We start from the raw sequence: 17,500 nt of genomic DNA on the forward strand, positions 1-17,500 counted from the left end.
TTGAGTGCATCTCTGTATCATATCTCATCCCCTACATACTGTATAGAGAGCAAGAGCTAAACAGGCAGGTCAGCATTGTTGATCTGTTGGCTGTTTGCCGTTTATGGCATGTAAGGCAGGCCAGGGCTCCCTACCCAAATTCCTACCGCATACACACACAAGACATTTATTCAACAATCGGGGTCCGGGGATGAATTACCAATGCCTAGCCTAGCCTAGCCTGACTTGCTATCGCAAGTTCACTTCAGAATGTTGAAACAGGAAGAATATTTCACAGACACTGCCTTATATAGTGCAAAAATATATCCCCTAGATGGGTGATTGAGAGTGGTCCAGACCGATGACATCATCAAAGATGGACTTTCCATTTCCAAGTTATACAAAACTGTGTTTGTACAGCTTTAACATTGTGGAACACTTCCATACAAAAACACACTGGCTCTATTTAAAGACTAAACAACCGTTTCCACTGATTTGAAGGGCCAAAATGTAAAAATAGACACCAATTTTGCAACACACCAGACTGAAATAAGTCCAAGAAACTTCTTTGAACTTAAAAGAATGTGCCTCAACAATGCAACATTCTGAAATTCCATGTTAAGTTATGGGGTCAGATATAGACCGTTGCATAGACCGTTATGACCAATTGAAATAGAAACGTGTGATAATAAATTGCGATTAGTTTTGGGTCAGGTCTGACTTTGCCTGAACTACAGTATTTGATCTCTTTTCTCCTACAGAAGTTTTGACTAGTCTCAGATGACCGTTACAGCCAAGCAGGAAGCAGAGTTCCCACTCAATAAACTACATTTCCCATCCAATAAACTACATTTCCCAACCAGAAGAGTTTCCAGTTTAGACCAGCTACAGGAGTCCCTCCAACTCATGCAACGCTGCCAGTTTAGTTCCCACCCAATAAACTACACTTCCCAACCAATAAACTACACTTCCCAGACAGCAGAGTTTCCCAATTTCCTGCTGTTCCTCATAGCTCATTGTCTTCCTGACCATACTCACATTTACCCAGTTAATCACAGCCTCAAAACCCACTTCCTAGAGTCCATCTACACACACACACACACACAGACACACACATTTACCCATTTAATCACAGTCTCAAAACCCGCTTCTCAGAGTCCACACACACACACTCATTTATCCAGTTAATCACAGCCTCAAATACTGGCTCCTACACACACACACACAGACACACACAGACACACACATTTACCCATTTAATCACAGTCTCAAAACCCGCTTCTCAGAGTCCACACACACACACACTCATTTACCCAGTTAATCACAGCCTCAAATACTGGCTCCTACACACACACACACACACACACACACTCATTTACCCAGTTAATCACAGCCTCAAACACCGGCTCTTCAGAGTCCACCTACACACATGCACACACACACACACACACAACCCCCCCCCCCACACACACACACACACACACACACACACACACACACCTCCGAGGGTGGTGGCTCCGGCCAGGCCGCGGCGCACGTTCATGGTGGCCACCGTGTACCAGACGCCGTCCTCGTCCGCCGTGTAGTCCAGGCACTCCACCGAGCTGAGCCGCGAGCGCCCGTCGTAGCCGCCGATCACGTACACGCGGTCGTTAAGGGCAACCGTCGCCACGTAGCGCCGCTTCCGCGCGATGTTCTGACACAAGGAGATCGGGTGAGAAAGTGAGTGTGAATGTGTGTGAGGAACAGAGAAAGTCACACGGCGACACTGAAGAGTGCGAGAGCGTGAGTGTGTGTGTGTGTATGAGTGTATGAGTGTATGAGTGTATAAGTGTGTGTGTATATACAGTGCCTATAGAAAGTCATCATACCCTTTTGAAATAGTTACTTTTTTTGTCTTACAGCCTGAAATCAAAACCCATTTAAAAAAGAATCTTTTCCAGTTTCATTTACAAATTTAGCTGTACAACATCAAAATAATGAAAAAAAAGTCAACAGTTCTGAAAATTAATAAAAAATTAAAAACTAGAATAACAGGGTTGGAAAAGTCATCATACCCCTGACTTAATACTTTGTAAAGCTTCCTTTTGCTTTCATTACAGCCATCAATCTGTTTGGATATGTCTCTATTATAGCTTTGCACACCTAGATAGGGGAATATTTGCCCAATTTTCCGTGCAGAAATGTTAAAATTTAGTCAAATTCTGTAGGGAATGGCGATGGACTGCTCTCTTCAAGTCAATCCACATATTTTCTATAGGATTTAAGTCAGGGCTCTGACTTTGCCACTCAAGGATATTCACCATCCTATCCTTAAGCCACTGCTTTGTTATTTTGGCAGTATGTTTAGGATTATTGTCGTGTTGGAAGGCGAATGACCTCCCCATCCTCAGCTGTCTAGGAGAGGGACGCAGGTTTTCTTCAAAAATGTTGGTGTACTTGGCAGCATCCATTTTCCCTTCTATCCTGACCAATTGCCCAGTCCCCGCTGAAGAGAAACATCCCCAAAACATAATGTTGCCCCCACCATGCTTCAAAGTAGGTATGGTGTGTTTTGGGTGTGTTTGGGTGTGTATACTGTGTTTTGTTAGCGCCTGGAGCTCAGTCCAAAAACTTCCATCTTAGTCTCCAAAAAGTTCGATCTTAGTCTCATCTGACCATATAAGCTTTTTCCACATGGTAGCAGAATATTCCAGAAGTGTTTTTGCCCTGAACTCCAAGTGCAATGTTTGGCGAAAACCAACACAGTACACCACCCAAAACACACCATACCTAGTGTGAAGCATGGTGGGGGCAACATTATGTTGTGGGGATGTTTCTCTTCAGCAGGGACTGGGCAATTGGTCAGGATAGAAGGGAAAATGGATGCTGCCAAGTACACCCACATTCTTAAGGAAAACCTGCGTCCCTCTCCTAGACAGCTGAGGATGGGGAGGTCATTCGCCTTCCAACACGACAATAATCCTAAACATACTGCCAAAAGAACAAAGCAGTGGCTTAAGGATAGGATGGTGAATATCCTTGAGTGGCAAAGTCAGAGCCCTGACTTAAATCCTATAGAAAATATGTGGATTGACTTGAAGAGAGCAGTCCATCGCCATTCCCTACAGAATTTGACTAAATTTTTACATTTCTGTACGGAAAATTGGGCAAATATTCCCCTATCTAGGTGTGGAAAGCTATAATAGAGACATATCCAAACAGATTGATGGCTGTAATGAAAGCAAAAGGAAGCTTTACAAAGTATTAAGTCAGGGGTATGATGACTTTTCCAACCCTGTTATTCTAGTTTTTAATTTTTTATTAATTTTCAGAACTGTTTACTTTTTTTTCATTATTTTGATGTTGTACAGCTAAATTTGTTAATAAAACTGGAAAAGTTTTTTTTTTAAATGGGTTTTGATTTCAGGCTGTAAGACAAAAAAAGTAACTATTTCAAAAGGGTATGATGACTTTCTATAGGCACTGTAAGTGTGTGTGTGTGTGTGTGTGTGTGTTTGTGTGTGTGTGTGTGTGTGTATGAGTGTGTGTGTTTGTGTTTGTGTATATGAGTGTGTGTGTGTGTGTGTGTGTATGAGTGTATGAGTGTATAAGTGCGTGTGTGTGTAGGAGTGTAAGTGTGTGAGTCTGTTGTGTATATGAGTACGAGTGTGTGTGTGTGTGTGTGTGTGTGTGTGTGTGTGTGTGTGTGTGTGAGAGAGATACTCACAGGCAGAAAGCTCCACTCCTGTGTCTTGGGGTCGTACTTCTCCACTACGTCTATGGGGGACTGCTGGCTGCCGAAGCCTCCGATCACCAGCAGCACTTCTTTAGCGCCTACAGCCAGAGAGGGAACACACGTCACATAGTGTAAGCAGTCTGCTCTAGGCATACCTGTGTGTGAGGTTAAAGGTCAAAGATGACAGTCTGACCTAGGCGTGCCTGTGTGTGGGGTTAAAGGTTAAAGGTGACCTAGGGGTACCTGTGTGCAGAGCTAAAGAATAAAGGTTAAGTCTGACCTAGGCGTACTTGTGTGCGGGATTAAAGGTTGTAGTCTGACCTAGGCCTGCTTGTGTGCGGGATTAAAGTTTAAAGGTCAAAGGTGACAGTCTGATCTATACATGCCTGTGTGTGGGGTTAAAGATCAAAGGTAAAAGTCTGACCTAGACGTGCTTGTGAGCGGGATCAAAGTTTTAAGGTCAAAGGTGACAGTCTGACCTAAGCGTGCTTGTGTGTGGGGTTAAAGGTTAAAGATTAAAGGTCGTAGTCTGACCTAGGCATGCTTGTGTGTGGGGCTAAAGGTTAAAGGAGACAGCCTGACCTAGGCGTGCGATTAAAGGTCGTAGTCTAACCTAGGCATGCTTGTGTGCATGGTGAAAGGTTGTAGTCTGACCTAGGCGTGCTTGTGTGCGGGGTTAAAGGTTAAAGGTTGTAGTCTGACCTAGGCGTGCCTGTGTGCATGGTTAAAGGTTAAAGGTTAAAGGTCGTAGTCTGACCTAGGCATGCTTGTGTGTGGGATTAAAGGTTAAAGGTCGTAGTCTGACCTAGGCGTGCTTGTGTGCGGGGTCCCTGCATCTCGCTTCGTAGCTCAGGCCGCAGGTGGAACTTCTTGGCTTCGTCGACCAAATCTCTACAAGGCAGACTGCAGCGAATCAGGGGCTAAAACACACACACACACACACACACACACACACACACAGGGCATGATGTTACACACAGTTAAAGTAATCGTTGTGTGTGTGTGTGTGTGTGAGCGGGTTCCTGTAAAATCATTAAGTGGGTGTGGACAACTCGCATCATTAGGACTGCTGCTCAGGCTTGATCCTGATCTGCTGAGTGTGTGTGTTAGCTTGGCAGGACTGTATGTGTGTGTGCCAGATTAGCACACTTGGACAGTGATGGAGTGTTTCCAGATGTGTGTATACTGTTACTGTTACTGTTGTGTGTGTGTGTGTGTGTGTGTGTGTATACAGTTGCTTGCATGAATGTGTCTATATGTCTGCATGAGTGAGTGTGTGTGTGTGTGTGTATATATACTGTATAGTTGCTTACATGGATGTGTCTGTATGTTTTCACATGTGTGTGTTTGTACAGTTTCTTGCATGATGTCTGCATGATGTTTGCTGCATGCAAATGTGTGTGTCTGTCTGTGTGTGTGTGTGTGTGTGTGTGTGTGTGTGTATATGGACGCGTCTGTATGTCTGCATGTCTGCATGTAAATGTGTGTGTGTCTCACCTCGGAGTCGATAACGTCGGTAATGTAGCGTGGTGTGAGTAGAGGCATTCGGACGTGTTCCAGCATGTGAGGCAGGTAGGGCTCCCTCTCCTTACGGTTGTGCTTCACCCAGTTAACCACCGCCTCAAACACCGGCTCCTCCGAGTCCACCTACACACACACACACACACACACACACACACACACACACACACACACACACACACACACACACACACACACACACACACACACACACACACACACACACACACACACACACACACACACACACACACACACACACACACACACACACACACACACACACACACACACACACACACACCTAGTTAATCACAGCCTCAAACACCAGCTCCTCAGAGCCTACCCACATACAAACACACACATTGGTTTACCTAGTTAATAACAGCCTCACACACATAGTAAACCTTTTAGCTATGTTTGGCTCTAACTGTCTGTTTAGCTCTTTTTGCCTCAACATTCCTGTCCTGGGTCTCACACACACACACACACACACACGCACACACATACAGCTCAAGATTAAAGTGTTGGCTGATAACAGGTCCTGGTCTATTCGTGATGCCTTCAAAGAGCAGGGGTATTCTGGGGTTGGCCTGACAGAAGTTTCCTCTTCCCGTAATCATTAGCTTGCTTTTGTGTCCGACTGTGTGTGTGCCAGAGATCGGAATTCCCCTGCGTGCGATACACCATCCAGGTTTTTCCTCGCTGTCTCACACACACACAGGGGACATAGGAGGTATTGTGTGTGTGTGTGTGTGTGTGTGTGTGTAAATGGATGGAGGATTAAATTAGATTATATTTACTAACCTACAAGTTTAAACTGGCAGAATTTCATCTCCAACCACAAATTACTGCAGTGATGAAAGAACACACACACATGCACGCGCACGCGCAGACACACACACACAGCGGCCTCCTCCATTAACCGAGGCTAGAGCACAAAGATCAGTATACCTTATACTCTAGACCAGGGATGCCAGGGTGAAATTGGTCAGGGGGCCAGATTTTTTCAAGTGAGACCTCTGGGGGCCGGATTACACTTTTGGACTGACAATGCCAAACTCTGACTCAACACATGGATAGGCTATTTGAAATTATTCATGAAGGCCTATACATCAAAAAGTAATAGCATTGACACCAAAATAGCCTCACAATGAGGCCTACAATTACATAGCCTAAAGCAGGAGACAGTTACCTTCTAAAAACGTAACATTGTCCTATCTATGTAATTAGCCTACATTTATAAACTAGAAATGCAACAAAGTAGACTAGGTGTCAACAAAACACTTTTCTTATAAATAAGTGTAAACTGTTAATTACTTGTATTGAAGGCTTGCACATGAACACACATGAATGCACAATTAGGCCAATTAAAAGATGACCAGGCCAAGTAGGCCTACACAACTCAGAAAGTAAGTGCCAGAATAAAGTAGTCCAAGAATAGGCCATGTGATTGAATAACCAGTAAAATAAAATTGAATTACTAAAATAAAAACGTTCTTAAAAGGTACTTGAGAAAGATAGCCATGAGCTATCTAAAAACATTAAGGCGAGACACGGCAGGTGAAAACATAGTTTTTGTGACCTCCGGTCAATTTTTAGATTTTGTGCTAGTTTGCTACCTTAGCATGTATTCTACCACAACAACAAGGTCCGATTTGCACATTTAGGGGTTTATTTCACGACATTTTGTCTGCTCGCGGCTATGTATTTCTCTTAATTTCACCAAAAGTTCCCATTCTAAAGTGTCATGTACTCCCGCGACCGTGATCCAAATCATATCGTGTGTGACACCCTTGGAAGGCCCTGTTTCTCCTGCAAGACGCTATGCAATCCAAATATGGTCATTTCCTTTGTATTAGCAACCAATCGCGAAAGTTCAAAGACGAGTCTAAGCTGAGAACGCATGTCATTGGCTGTGTTTCAAGGCTGTTTTCTCAAAACAAGTTACATGCGGTTTTGTGTCATTTTCCGGTAGATACTTCTCAGCCTCTGTCATATATATATATATCGAGTCTACCGTCAGCTATGGTCAGCACTACCGGCACTGTTGCACGCTGAGGCGGGCAGCATCAACAGACCAACTGATTTTGGATTGGATTTCACAGAAAATCATTTTTTTTTTTTTTTAAATCCCCTAATCGCCGGATGTGACGTACAGTCGGGCCGGATCCGGCCCGCGGGCCGTAACCCTGGCATCCCTGCTCTAGACACACACACACACAGACACACAGACACACAGACACACAGACACACAGACACACAGACACACACACACACACACGTTACCTGGATCTCGTCACACTTCATGAGCTTCTCCACCTCGTTCTGGCAGAGCAGCATGAACTCCTCGTGCTGCACCACCTCAGAGAAGTGCTTCTGGGAGAAGAGCTCGGCCGCCTGCATCAGGTCCAGGCAGTTGTGCATCTCCGCAAAGTCCCGGATGCCCAGGCAGTTCGACGGGTCCAGCTGGCTGTTCAGGAAGTCGCAGCATGCCCTCTTGACCCCTGTGAGAGGTCAGAGGTCGAAAGGTCACGGGAGGGTTCGGGGTGAATGGGGTGAGCACCCCGGTGTAGGGTCTCCAGAGCAGTCCAATCAGCCGGCTGGACACGACACACACATCTTACCAGCTAACGACTGGACACGCCACACACATCCATCCCACCAGCTAACGACTGGACACGCCACACACATCCATCCCACCAGCTAACGACTGGACACGCCACACACATCCATCCCACCAGCTAACGACTGGACACGCCACACACATCCATCCCACCAGCTAACGACTGGACACGCCACACACATCTTACTAGCTAACGACTCCTGTGTTTTGGGTGGTGTGCTGTGTTTGGTTTTCACCTAACAAGGCGCTTTGAGTTCAGTGCAAAAACACATCTGGAATATTCTGCTACCATGAGCCCTGATTTAAATCCTATAAATAAATCTGTGGATTCACTTGAAGAGAGCAGCCTATTGCCGTTCCAAACAGAATTTGACTGAACTTGAACAATTGTGCAAGGAAGAAAGGGCAAATATTCCCAGATCTAGGTGTGCAAAGCTAGTAGAGACATATCCAAACAGATTGATGGCTGTAATTACAGCAAAAGGACGCTCTACAAAGGACTAAAACAGGAGGTTGATGACTTTTCCAATCCTGTAATTCTAGTTTTTCATTTTATATTAATTTTCAGAACTGTTGACTTTTTCCCCCATTATTTTGATGTTGCACAGCTAAATTTGTAAATAAAACTGGAAAAAGATTTTTCTAAAAGGAGTTTTGATTCAGGCTGCATGACAAATATAGTAACTACGATGATTCTCTATAGGCGCTGCACAATCAGGCCATGTGTGAGGGAGTCCCAACTGGCAGCCGTGGCATACTGGTTAGGGCTTGGGGCTTGTGACCGGAGGGTTGACGGTTCGATCCCCGACCAGTCCACGGCTGAAGTGCCCTTGAGCAAGGCACCTAACCCCTCACTGCTCCCCGCACGCCGCTGGTTGGGCAGGCAGCTCACTGCTCAGGGTTAATGTGTGATTCACCTCACTGTGTGTTCACTGTGTACTGTGTGTGTTCACTAATTCGGCTAACTTGGGTTTAATGGATTTCCCTCACGGGATCAAAATAGTATACATTCTATTCTATTCATTCTATTCTATTTAATGTAAACGTAGAGATGCACATCCTCCAGCAGCTGCTGAGGTTGTGTGTAGCTACAGAGAACAGACGTTGCATCATGACAGACAGAGGAGGACAGCAGCGGTGCTGTTCAACACAGCCAATGGCTGCACTGATGTGGATGAGGTCACTGCTAAACTGTATGGATGGATGTGGATTTTATTTGGAATTGAGTTGACAACACATTTAAAACCTTCGTTTACAAGAGAGATGCGCTGTACTAATGCATGATTGTCCAGGCATGGAGTTATTGATAGGCATGGAGATATTGGTAGGCATGGAGTTATTGGTAGGCATGGAGTTACTGATATGACCTTATATGGGCAGTTTCATACAGTGCTTCCTGAGGGCTACTCACACCATATCGTCCGTACGATCCGGTGCAGTGCGGACTAGTATGATCGCGAACTATACGCCATCTGCAAACCCTGCCCATGTCACAGCACAAGTATAGTGTGCATGTGCATTTATGCTCTCATCTATTTATTACCTCCGCCAAGGACGTTATGTTTTCATCGGGGTTTGTTTGTTTGTTTGTTTATCTGTCTGTTTGTTAGCAAGAGAACTCAAAAAGTTATGGATGGATTTCGATGACATTTTCAGGAAAGGTCTGAAATGACCCAAGGAAGACGATTCAATTTTGGGAGTGATCCGGATCACCGTCTGGATGCAGGAGGCAGTTATGTTGTTGCTTGGCTGAGGTCTGCACTCTCGGAGTGCTTTTCTAGCTACTTTATGTTTTTATGTGTTTTAGTGTGAATGTGTTGGCTTCCTATTGTGAACCAAATTGCCCCTTGGGGACATTAAAGACATTTCAACTCAATTCTACTCAATTCAAACATGCCAGAGTACAGCGAGTAAACTGATGCGATACACACAACTGGTCCGTTTAACACTCAAATCTCCACAGATTGCTTCTTCAGCAGGTTGTCATGGCAACTTAAGCTGCTCTCAGGTAAAGATTCTAGAGCACTCAATCTCTCAAGTGCTCTGTGAATCGTACGTAGCGCTGACCCTGGCGTGATCACCATGGTACGCTGGTAGGCCCAATTCACAACATCGATCCGCAATGAGACGAAACCGCTGCAGAAGGAGTTGCCGCGGTGTGAATTCAATGTTACACGTCGTTGCAAGCGGTCGCAAAGCATTCAACATGTTTACAGTAATTTCCTGTGTATTAACCGCATTGTGCATTAGCCGCTGGACAGTGTTTTATGCAAGTAAAAAAAAAAAAAAAAGCATATTAATACCACATTAACTGCCCTCATGTATTAACCTCATAGCTGAAAAAAAAAAGCTAAATTAATGTATAATCTGCGGCTATTAGTTGGGAAATTAAGGTAGTCGCAGTTGCAAGGCTTTAGAACATTGCAACTCATCTCGTTGCGAGTCTTTGGTCTGAACCGGCCTTACAGACCCACAGAGGGAGGTCCAGGGTGTGAGCAGAGACACAACGCTCCACTAACAGGAAGTAAGGGGTCTGACTGTGGGGTGCCATTTCCTGTGTCTGCACAGGACTCCCACCTATCTGATCATCTGCCCAGAGCAGACCTCATATGGGCCACAACATGCACTTCCGCTCCCAGTGTGTGTGTGTGTGCGCTTAAAATAGGAGGCTGAGTGTTTAGATGAAAGTGTATGTAGCCACTGATGTGTCTCTGTGTCTGAGTGTGTGTGTGCAGTGCACGTGCATGCATTAGTGTGTGTGTGTGTGTGTATGTGTACATTTGTGTGTGTGTGTCTTTGAGAACCAGTAAGCTGCTGCTACAGCTCTTGTGAGTGTTAGAGTACGTACAAATATTTGAGAGTGAATGAGTGTGGGACAGTTTTCTCTCTGAACTAGCAGCAGCCATGACAGGCATCAGAGGTGTGTGTGTGTGTGTGTGTGTGTGTGTGTGTGTGTGTGTGTGTGTGTGTGTGTGTGTGTGTGTGAGAGAGAGAGATAAGGAGAGAAAGAGAGAGATTATTTATGAATGTGGGTGGGAGAGTGTGTGTGTGTGTGTGTGTGTGTGTGTGGGAGAGTGTGTGTGTGTGTGTGTGTGTGTGTGTGTGTGTGTGTGAGAGAGAGAGATAAGGAGAGAAAGAGAGAGATTATTTATGAATGTGGGTGGGAGAGTGTGTGTGTGTGTGTGTGTGTGTGGGAGAGTGTGTGTGTGTGTGTGTGTGTGTGTGAGAAAGAGGGAGAGAGAGAAGATTTATGAATGTGTGTGAGTGTTAGTGTGGTTACCCTTTGAAGCTGCAGCAGAGATGAGGCAAAGGGAAGAGTGTGTGTATGTGTGTGTGTGTGTGTGTGTGTGTGTGAATTTTCACCTTTGAGCTGCAGAAGACAGGCTGCAGGCAGGAGCTCCTGCACATTCTCCACGGTAACCAGGACGGTCTCCGTGTAAACGAAGTCCAGCAGGATCTCCATGGTGGACGCGGTCAGGCCCTGGATGTCCACAAACGACTTCCCTTTCTCCGACAGCTGCGGGGGCAGGACAGAGGCACGTTACACACACACACACACACACACACACACACACACACACACACACACACACACACACACACACACACACACACACACACACACACACACACACACACACACACACACACACACACACACACACACACACACACACACACACACACACCAGCTGCTCCACAGCCGTGCCACATAAGGGCTGGACTAATTCCTGGTCTGATGTGAACCTAGCATCTGTGTGTGTGAGAGCGCCCCCCAGTGGTGCAGTCATGCATGACACATTACATATGAGAGAGAGACACACACACACCTACACACACCTACACACACCTACACACACCTACACACACCTACACACACCTACACACACACACACACACACACACACACACACACACACACACACACACACACACACACACACACACACACACGTCTGAGTGGCAGCTGGAGACCCTGTGGAGCACAGAGTACTCTCTTCCCGTAGGCTGCAATGACAGACTGCCACCGAGATGGAAAAAAATCGCCAATGCTGACTTACTGGGCGTTAGCAGGAAGACAACACATTAGCAGACATATAGCTCGCCTATAGCCTGACTAATTGTTACTCTACTGAGCCGTTTTGTTCAGGTTAGTTCAAAAGCGCTGTTGCACACCTCTTTGTTGAGACAGGAGCGTTGGACAAGGTAAGGGTCACCAGTGATACTTACAGAAGAAGTTCCGCACACTGTACATTACACATGCAACAAACATTTGGTGACACAATGTGCCGGTCCCTCTACGTCCAGAATTCGGTCCCAGTTCACCTGAGGAAGGTTTACATGGCCGAAACGTTGTGATAAGTGTTTGTTGCATGCGTAATGGACAGTGTGCAGGACTTCTTCTATAAGTATGATCCGTTTTGTTCAAAATGTTAACGTTAGCGTTCACAGGGCCGCAGGTATATTCTGGATAGGTGTGGAATCGAGGGAGGATGCAAGAAAGAGAGAGGGAGGGAAAGAAAGAGAGAGGAAGAAAGAGAGAGAGGGAGAGTGATTTTCGACTTTGAGAAAGATGCTGAGAACACATATGAAGGGAGAACAACAGATTCTGAGAAAGAGAATGAGTGTGAATGACAATGTGTGTGTGTGTGTGTGTGTGTGTGTGTGAATGAGAGTGTGTATGTGTATGTGTATGTGTGTGTGTGTATGAGAGAGTGTGTATGTGTGTGTGTGTGTGTATGTGTGTTTGTGAATGAGAGAGAGTGTGTGTGTGTGTGTGTGTGTGTGTGTGTGAAGGAGAGAGAGTGTGTGTGTGTGTGTGTGTGTGTGTGTGTGTGAATGATAGTGTGTATGTGTGTGTGTGTGTGTGTGTGTGTGTGTGTGTGTGAATGAGAGTGTGTATGTGTGTGTGTGTGTGTGTGAATGAGAGAGAGTGTGTATGAGAGAGTGTGTGTGTGTGAATGAGAGTGTGTATGTGTGTGTGTGAATGAGAGAGAGTGTGTGTGTGTGTGAATGAGAGTGTGTATGTGTGTGTGTGAATGAGAGAGAGTGTGTGTGTGTGTGTGTGTGTGTGTGTGTGTGAATGAGAGAGGGTGTGTGTGTGTATGAGAGAGTGTGTATGTATGTATGTACTGTATGTGTGTGTGTGTGTGTGTGTGTGTGTCTTACCTCGCTGGTGAACATGGCGCAGAAGTAGTCGCTGCAGGCTGCCAGGACGATGCGGTGGGCGGGGAAGTCGGCACTTTCGACGCGCAGCGTGATGTCACACAGCGTGTTGCTCTTCCGCAGCGAGTTCATGGCGTTCAGGATAGACTTGGCATGAGAGTTCGTCATGATGTCCTTGGGCGCCATGGCGATGGCGGGTGGGCTCGCCAGGGTGCTGGAGGGTCTCGGCAGGACAGGAAGAAAACAGCGAACCAAGCAGCCAATGAGGAACCGGCCTCCGCTCACCTACAGGAGGGGGGTAACACACTGTGATGACTGAGTCACCACACACTCAAACACCAGATCCCATACGGCCCTGTTACAGCACCACACACACACACACACACACACACACACACACACACAGCACTGAGTCAAGTCACAGCCACACAGTAACTGGGTCACAGCATTACACAGAGCTAGCAGATTCTCCCTCGTCGTGTGTTTACCCTCTTTTCTTGTTCTCCATACCGTTCAGCCTGGAACAACACACCACCCAATCCACTACCGCACAGCGGTGCTCAGATGTACCATCAAACACTGACAGTCCGTTCTAAGTGCCAGACACGTAAACACCAAACAAGCCCTAGTCTGTCTGTTCGCTCTATTGTTCTGCCTCCCACCCGACCGCCCGCCCTGCCAGCACAACTGAAATTCGGTGCCAACCTTACATCATGACAACTGCAGCGCCAGCTCGTGTCACTGAGCGGTTTGACTCGCATCGCCTGCAGACGGAGGGAAGGGGAGTTGGGAGAGAAATCAGTCGCGAATGTCAGATTCATGACAACATTGATATGCACACCACAATCCGACTAAGGCCCATCCATACTCTGGATGAGGCAATATTGAGTCGCAAGAGTCGCACAGTAGCAAAATGTGTCGTTATTCCAGAAGCTCTACGACACCGGTGTGCGTGTCTAGAGTAACGTCAACAGTTAGGGGCACAAGCTAGCAGTCCTAGCTGGCAAGGCATACCACACATACAGTACACAGCCTGTAAGTTATCTAACTGGGCTGGCAAAAGCACACGGATATCCTGACTTGGTAGATAAATGAACTGAAGGACATATTCTCCACATGTGACCCCCCTACACCACAAATACATTTAACATTTAACCACCTGTGCTATGTACTATGCTACTGTCGTCACCATGCTACCTTGCCTTTACAAACAACACTGCCTGGAGTTAGCATGTTTAGCTAGGATAACTGGCTAGCTAGTTGGCTGTGAGCAAATGACATGCAGCTAAACAAGTCGCCGTGTACAAATGAAATCGTAAAAATGTCCACTCTCCTAGTATTGCTATCTGAGCAATATCGCTGCAGCATATCGTCAAGTTTTAGAATGATGACCCACCCGCTAATTACGATGAAGACACTCAGGGATTTGGTGCTACTCTTGCCCACGATGGCGCTTCATATTCCAGCAAGACCCCTTCACCTCAGCGACTGTGTTTGTCGGATGGTCAGGTTAAATACGTGGGGCAGTCGGATTGTAGTGCTTGCCAGCATGTGAGAGAAACAATTGTCAACTTCTGTACAACTCTCGCTTGAATAGCAGAAAAGGTGTATCCTTGGGTTTGGCTAGCTCACATCCACGAGAGTCTGGCAGCAGCAAAGCAAGCAAGCTACTCTCAAGGAAAACATACACCGACGTCATCAGCACAGCAGCGCGCTTGCGACGAGAACGCGCACAGCGTTCCTTCCCATTAAAAAGAAACATTGTTGCAAAGTCACTAAAACAAACAACTCCAAAGGAAAACATGGAATGTTCAGAGTGAATGACAAGTTACTTATCGATTTGTAAAAGAAAAAAGTGGTTATTCCACTAATTATACCTCATGCATTAAATGCAAAGTCTTCAATGTGAAGATTTTGGACTATAATTTACTCAGAGGTGATAAAGTCCAGCTTCAGAAAGTAAAAGTCCATGTACTGACTGTAGCCTACTGGTATTTCAGGGGGGGAGGTATTACAAGTATGTGGTTTAGTGACAAACCTGGGTAAGTTAACTCAGAGTAAGCGGTAAACCCCCTACAACAAGAGCTGTTTTGTTAAGAGAATAAAACTGTACAGCTCTTCTATTAGAAGGTTTACATTTAGGTAGGCTATGCCACCCAGTGATCTATAAAGGTTCTTTGAAGGTTCTTTATAGATCAGTGATGCCACCTAATAGCCTAGGCTAATAATAGAACTCGACAGACATTGAGCTTTCTAATATCTCTGGCTCTCTGACTAAGCAGCTGTGCTAGTTAGAATCAGCTGGTTTAAGTGAATGGTGGGCACAGATATGTGGTAAGACTTTTACTTTCTGAACTGAAGCTGGATTTTTCCACCTCTGAATTTATTGTATTTTGAAAACATCTTTCTGATGCCTGCTATTGTAAAAAAAAAAACCTGACATCCAGTGAATAGCCTGATGAATGATCACCCCCCCCCCCCCCCCCCCCCCCCCGCCCAGACCACACCACTCCTTTCCTCCAGGGCAACACCGCCTTTATTCCCCTTTTCCTCCAGGACACCATCTCCTCTATTCCCCTCTCCTCCAGGGCAACACCGCCTCGCTCCTCCTTCCTGCATGGTGATGACCTCTCATCTGGCTACTTCTCAGCTCACTAATAAAGGGGCCGTGATTCACTGGTATCCTAAACAGCTCTGATAAGCTCTGACACACCCTTCAAAACAACTCAGAAAAGGAACTGCCACAAACTACAAGCTAAATGATAAATAATCTCACGTTACAATTTACAGTATACATCCTAGTCAGTGAGTTGGAGATAACCAAGAGATAAAGGTCAGATTCAATCTCAGTTTTCTTGGGAGTTTTTCGTTTACAATCTTAGTCACACTATTGAGGTGCACAGACATGGGCAGTATTTCAATTATATGTATTTTAAATACGTATTTAATTACTTTAGTGTATTTTGTAATTTGTATTTTGCAGGATTGGAAAAAATCAAATGTACTTTGTAACAAAATACTTTGAGGGGTTGTATTTAGAGTATTTAAAATACTTAAATACTTATCAAAAATCTCATAATTTCCCCCCTCAAATTAGCAAAAAATTTATCACACAGTTAAATATAGCCTCTTACCTATATAACCATGACAATATGCTTTGCTTATCATAGTCTGGGAGCCAAGGGTCAGAATCTTTAGGGCATGAACCCCATGACATGAGGATTTATGTAAGGTATCAACCAAGGTGTCCTGATCTGCAGAAATAATGGAGGAGACTGAGGCAAAAACCTCCCCAATGCGAAACAGTCTTGAGTTTTCACCTCCCAGTTAATTAATTCTGTATATTGAGACACCTTACAGGATGTTACTTTATGTGTCCCCCGTGTTGCCAGTCATGGTAACACACACACACACACACACACACACACACACACACACACACACACACACACACACACACACACACACACACACACCATGCTTCACCAATAAAAGCCATAACACACTCAATAGAGAGAACATGTCATCTGTTTATATGAATATACTGAGCACTTCAAGTATCTCAATTACAGAGTTTGAATGATTCAGTGTTTCTTGTAATTGTTCTGTCAAAGACATAATACACTCTCATCAAACAGAAGTGAAGCTTTCTGAGGTTCCTCAGAGGGTTGACAGTTAACACACACACACACACACACACACACACACACACACACACACACACACACACACACACACACACACACACACACTCACATGTACACACATACACTCACGCACACATGTACACACACACACACACACACACACACACACACACACACACACACACACACACACACACACACACACACACACACACACACACACACGTTCACATCGAACACACACACATGCACACATGTACAGACATACACTCACGTACACACAGACGCACGCACACACACTTATTTCCCTTGTGAATCTTGTCAGAGTGTGTAGGGCACTGGCTGGGTGAGGTGATCAGGGTGGCACCATCTCCATGGTAACATGACAGAAAGTGAGGTGTGGTGGGAGAAGGAAGCAGGAAGCAGGAAGTGCTGCTGTTGTTGAGCGGTCAGAGCAGGGAGTCGTCCGTGCAGCCCCCACTCAGGCCGTAGCGGAACTCCTGCAGGTTGGACACGCCGTAGAAGTGGATGAAGGCGGCCGCCACCACCAGCACGTGGAAGATCTGATGGGACTGGAACTACAGAGGAGAGAGAGGAGGAGGAGAGGAGGGGGAGAGGAGGGGGAGAGGAGGAGAGGAGGAGGGGGAGAGGAAGGGGAGAAGAGGAAGAGGAGAGGAGGAGAGGAAAGGAGGAGAGGAGGAGGGAGAGGAGGGGAGGAGGAGAGGAGAGGAGGAGGAGAGGAAAGGAGGAGAGAGAGGAGGGGAGGAGGAGAGGAGAGGAGGAGAGGAAAGGAGGAGGAGGAGGAGAGAGATGGAAAGAGGGACACAGAGATCCAGATGAAGT

General features: G+C 45.9%; 2 protein-coding genes across 6 annotated transcripts in view; both read right to left on the minus strand.

Annotated features, from left to right (window-relative positions):
• The window catches only part of LOC134087351 (kelch-like protein 12), a 19,068-nt gene extending 4,359 nt beyond the window's left edge, over window positions 1-14,709 (minus strand). The window contains exons 1-8 of one of the 4 annotated variants that reach the window (XM_062540792.1): window positions 14,407-14,709; window positions 13,014-13,295; window positions 11,208-11,361; window positions 7,508-7,725; window positions 5,195-5,344; window positions 4,503-4,617; window positions 3,689-3,795; window positions 1,480-1,675 (exon numbers count right to left, since the gene is read on the minus strand). In XM_062540792.1, the coding sequence (XP_062396776.1) occupies window positions 1,480-1,675; window positions 3,689-3,795; window positions 4,503-4,617; window positions 5,195-5,344; window positions 7,508-7,725; window positions 11,208-11,361; window positions 13,014-13,196 (1,123 nt within the window). In that variant the 5' untranslated portion in view covers window positions 13,197-13,295; window positions 14,407-14,709. Of the gene's footprint in view, window positions 1-1,479; window positions 1,676-3,688; window positions 3,796-4,502; window positions 4,618-5,194; window positions 5,345-7,507; window positions 7,726-11,207; window positions 11,362-13,013; window positions 13,366-13,462; window positions 13,629-14,406 lie in introns of those variants that run through there. The other 3 variants (XM_062540793.1, XM_062540794.1, XM_062540795.1) reach the window with 3 other exon arrangements.
• A 1,811-nt stretch (window positions 14,710-16,520) lies between these two features.
• adipor1b (adiponectin receptor 1b) overlaps window positions 16,521-17,500 on the minus strand; it is a 10,196-nt gene continuing 9,216 nt past the window's right edge. For both annotated transcript variants that reach the window (XM_062540797.1, XM_062540796.1), the window contains exon 8: window positions 16,521-17,235. In XM_062540797.1, coding sequence (XP_062396781.1) covers window positions 17,107-17,235 — 129 coding nt within the window. In that variant the 3' untranslated portion in view covers window positions 16,521-17,106. The remainder of the gene's footprint in view (window positions 17,236-17,500) is intronic.

The sequence above is a fragment of the Sardina pilchardus genome, chromosome 7 (genome assembly GCF_963854185.1).
Source record: "Sardina pilchardus chromosome 7, fSarPil1.1, whole genome shotgun sequence".
NCBI classification, from domain to species: Eukaryota; Metazoa; Chordata; class Actinopteri; order Clupeiformes; family Clupeidae; genus Sardina; species Sardina pilchardus.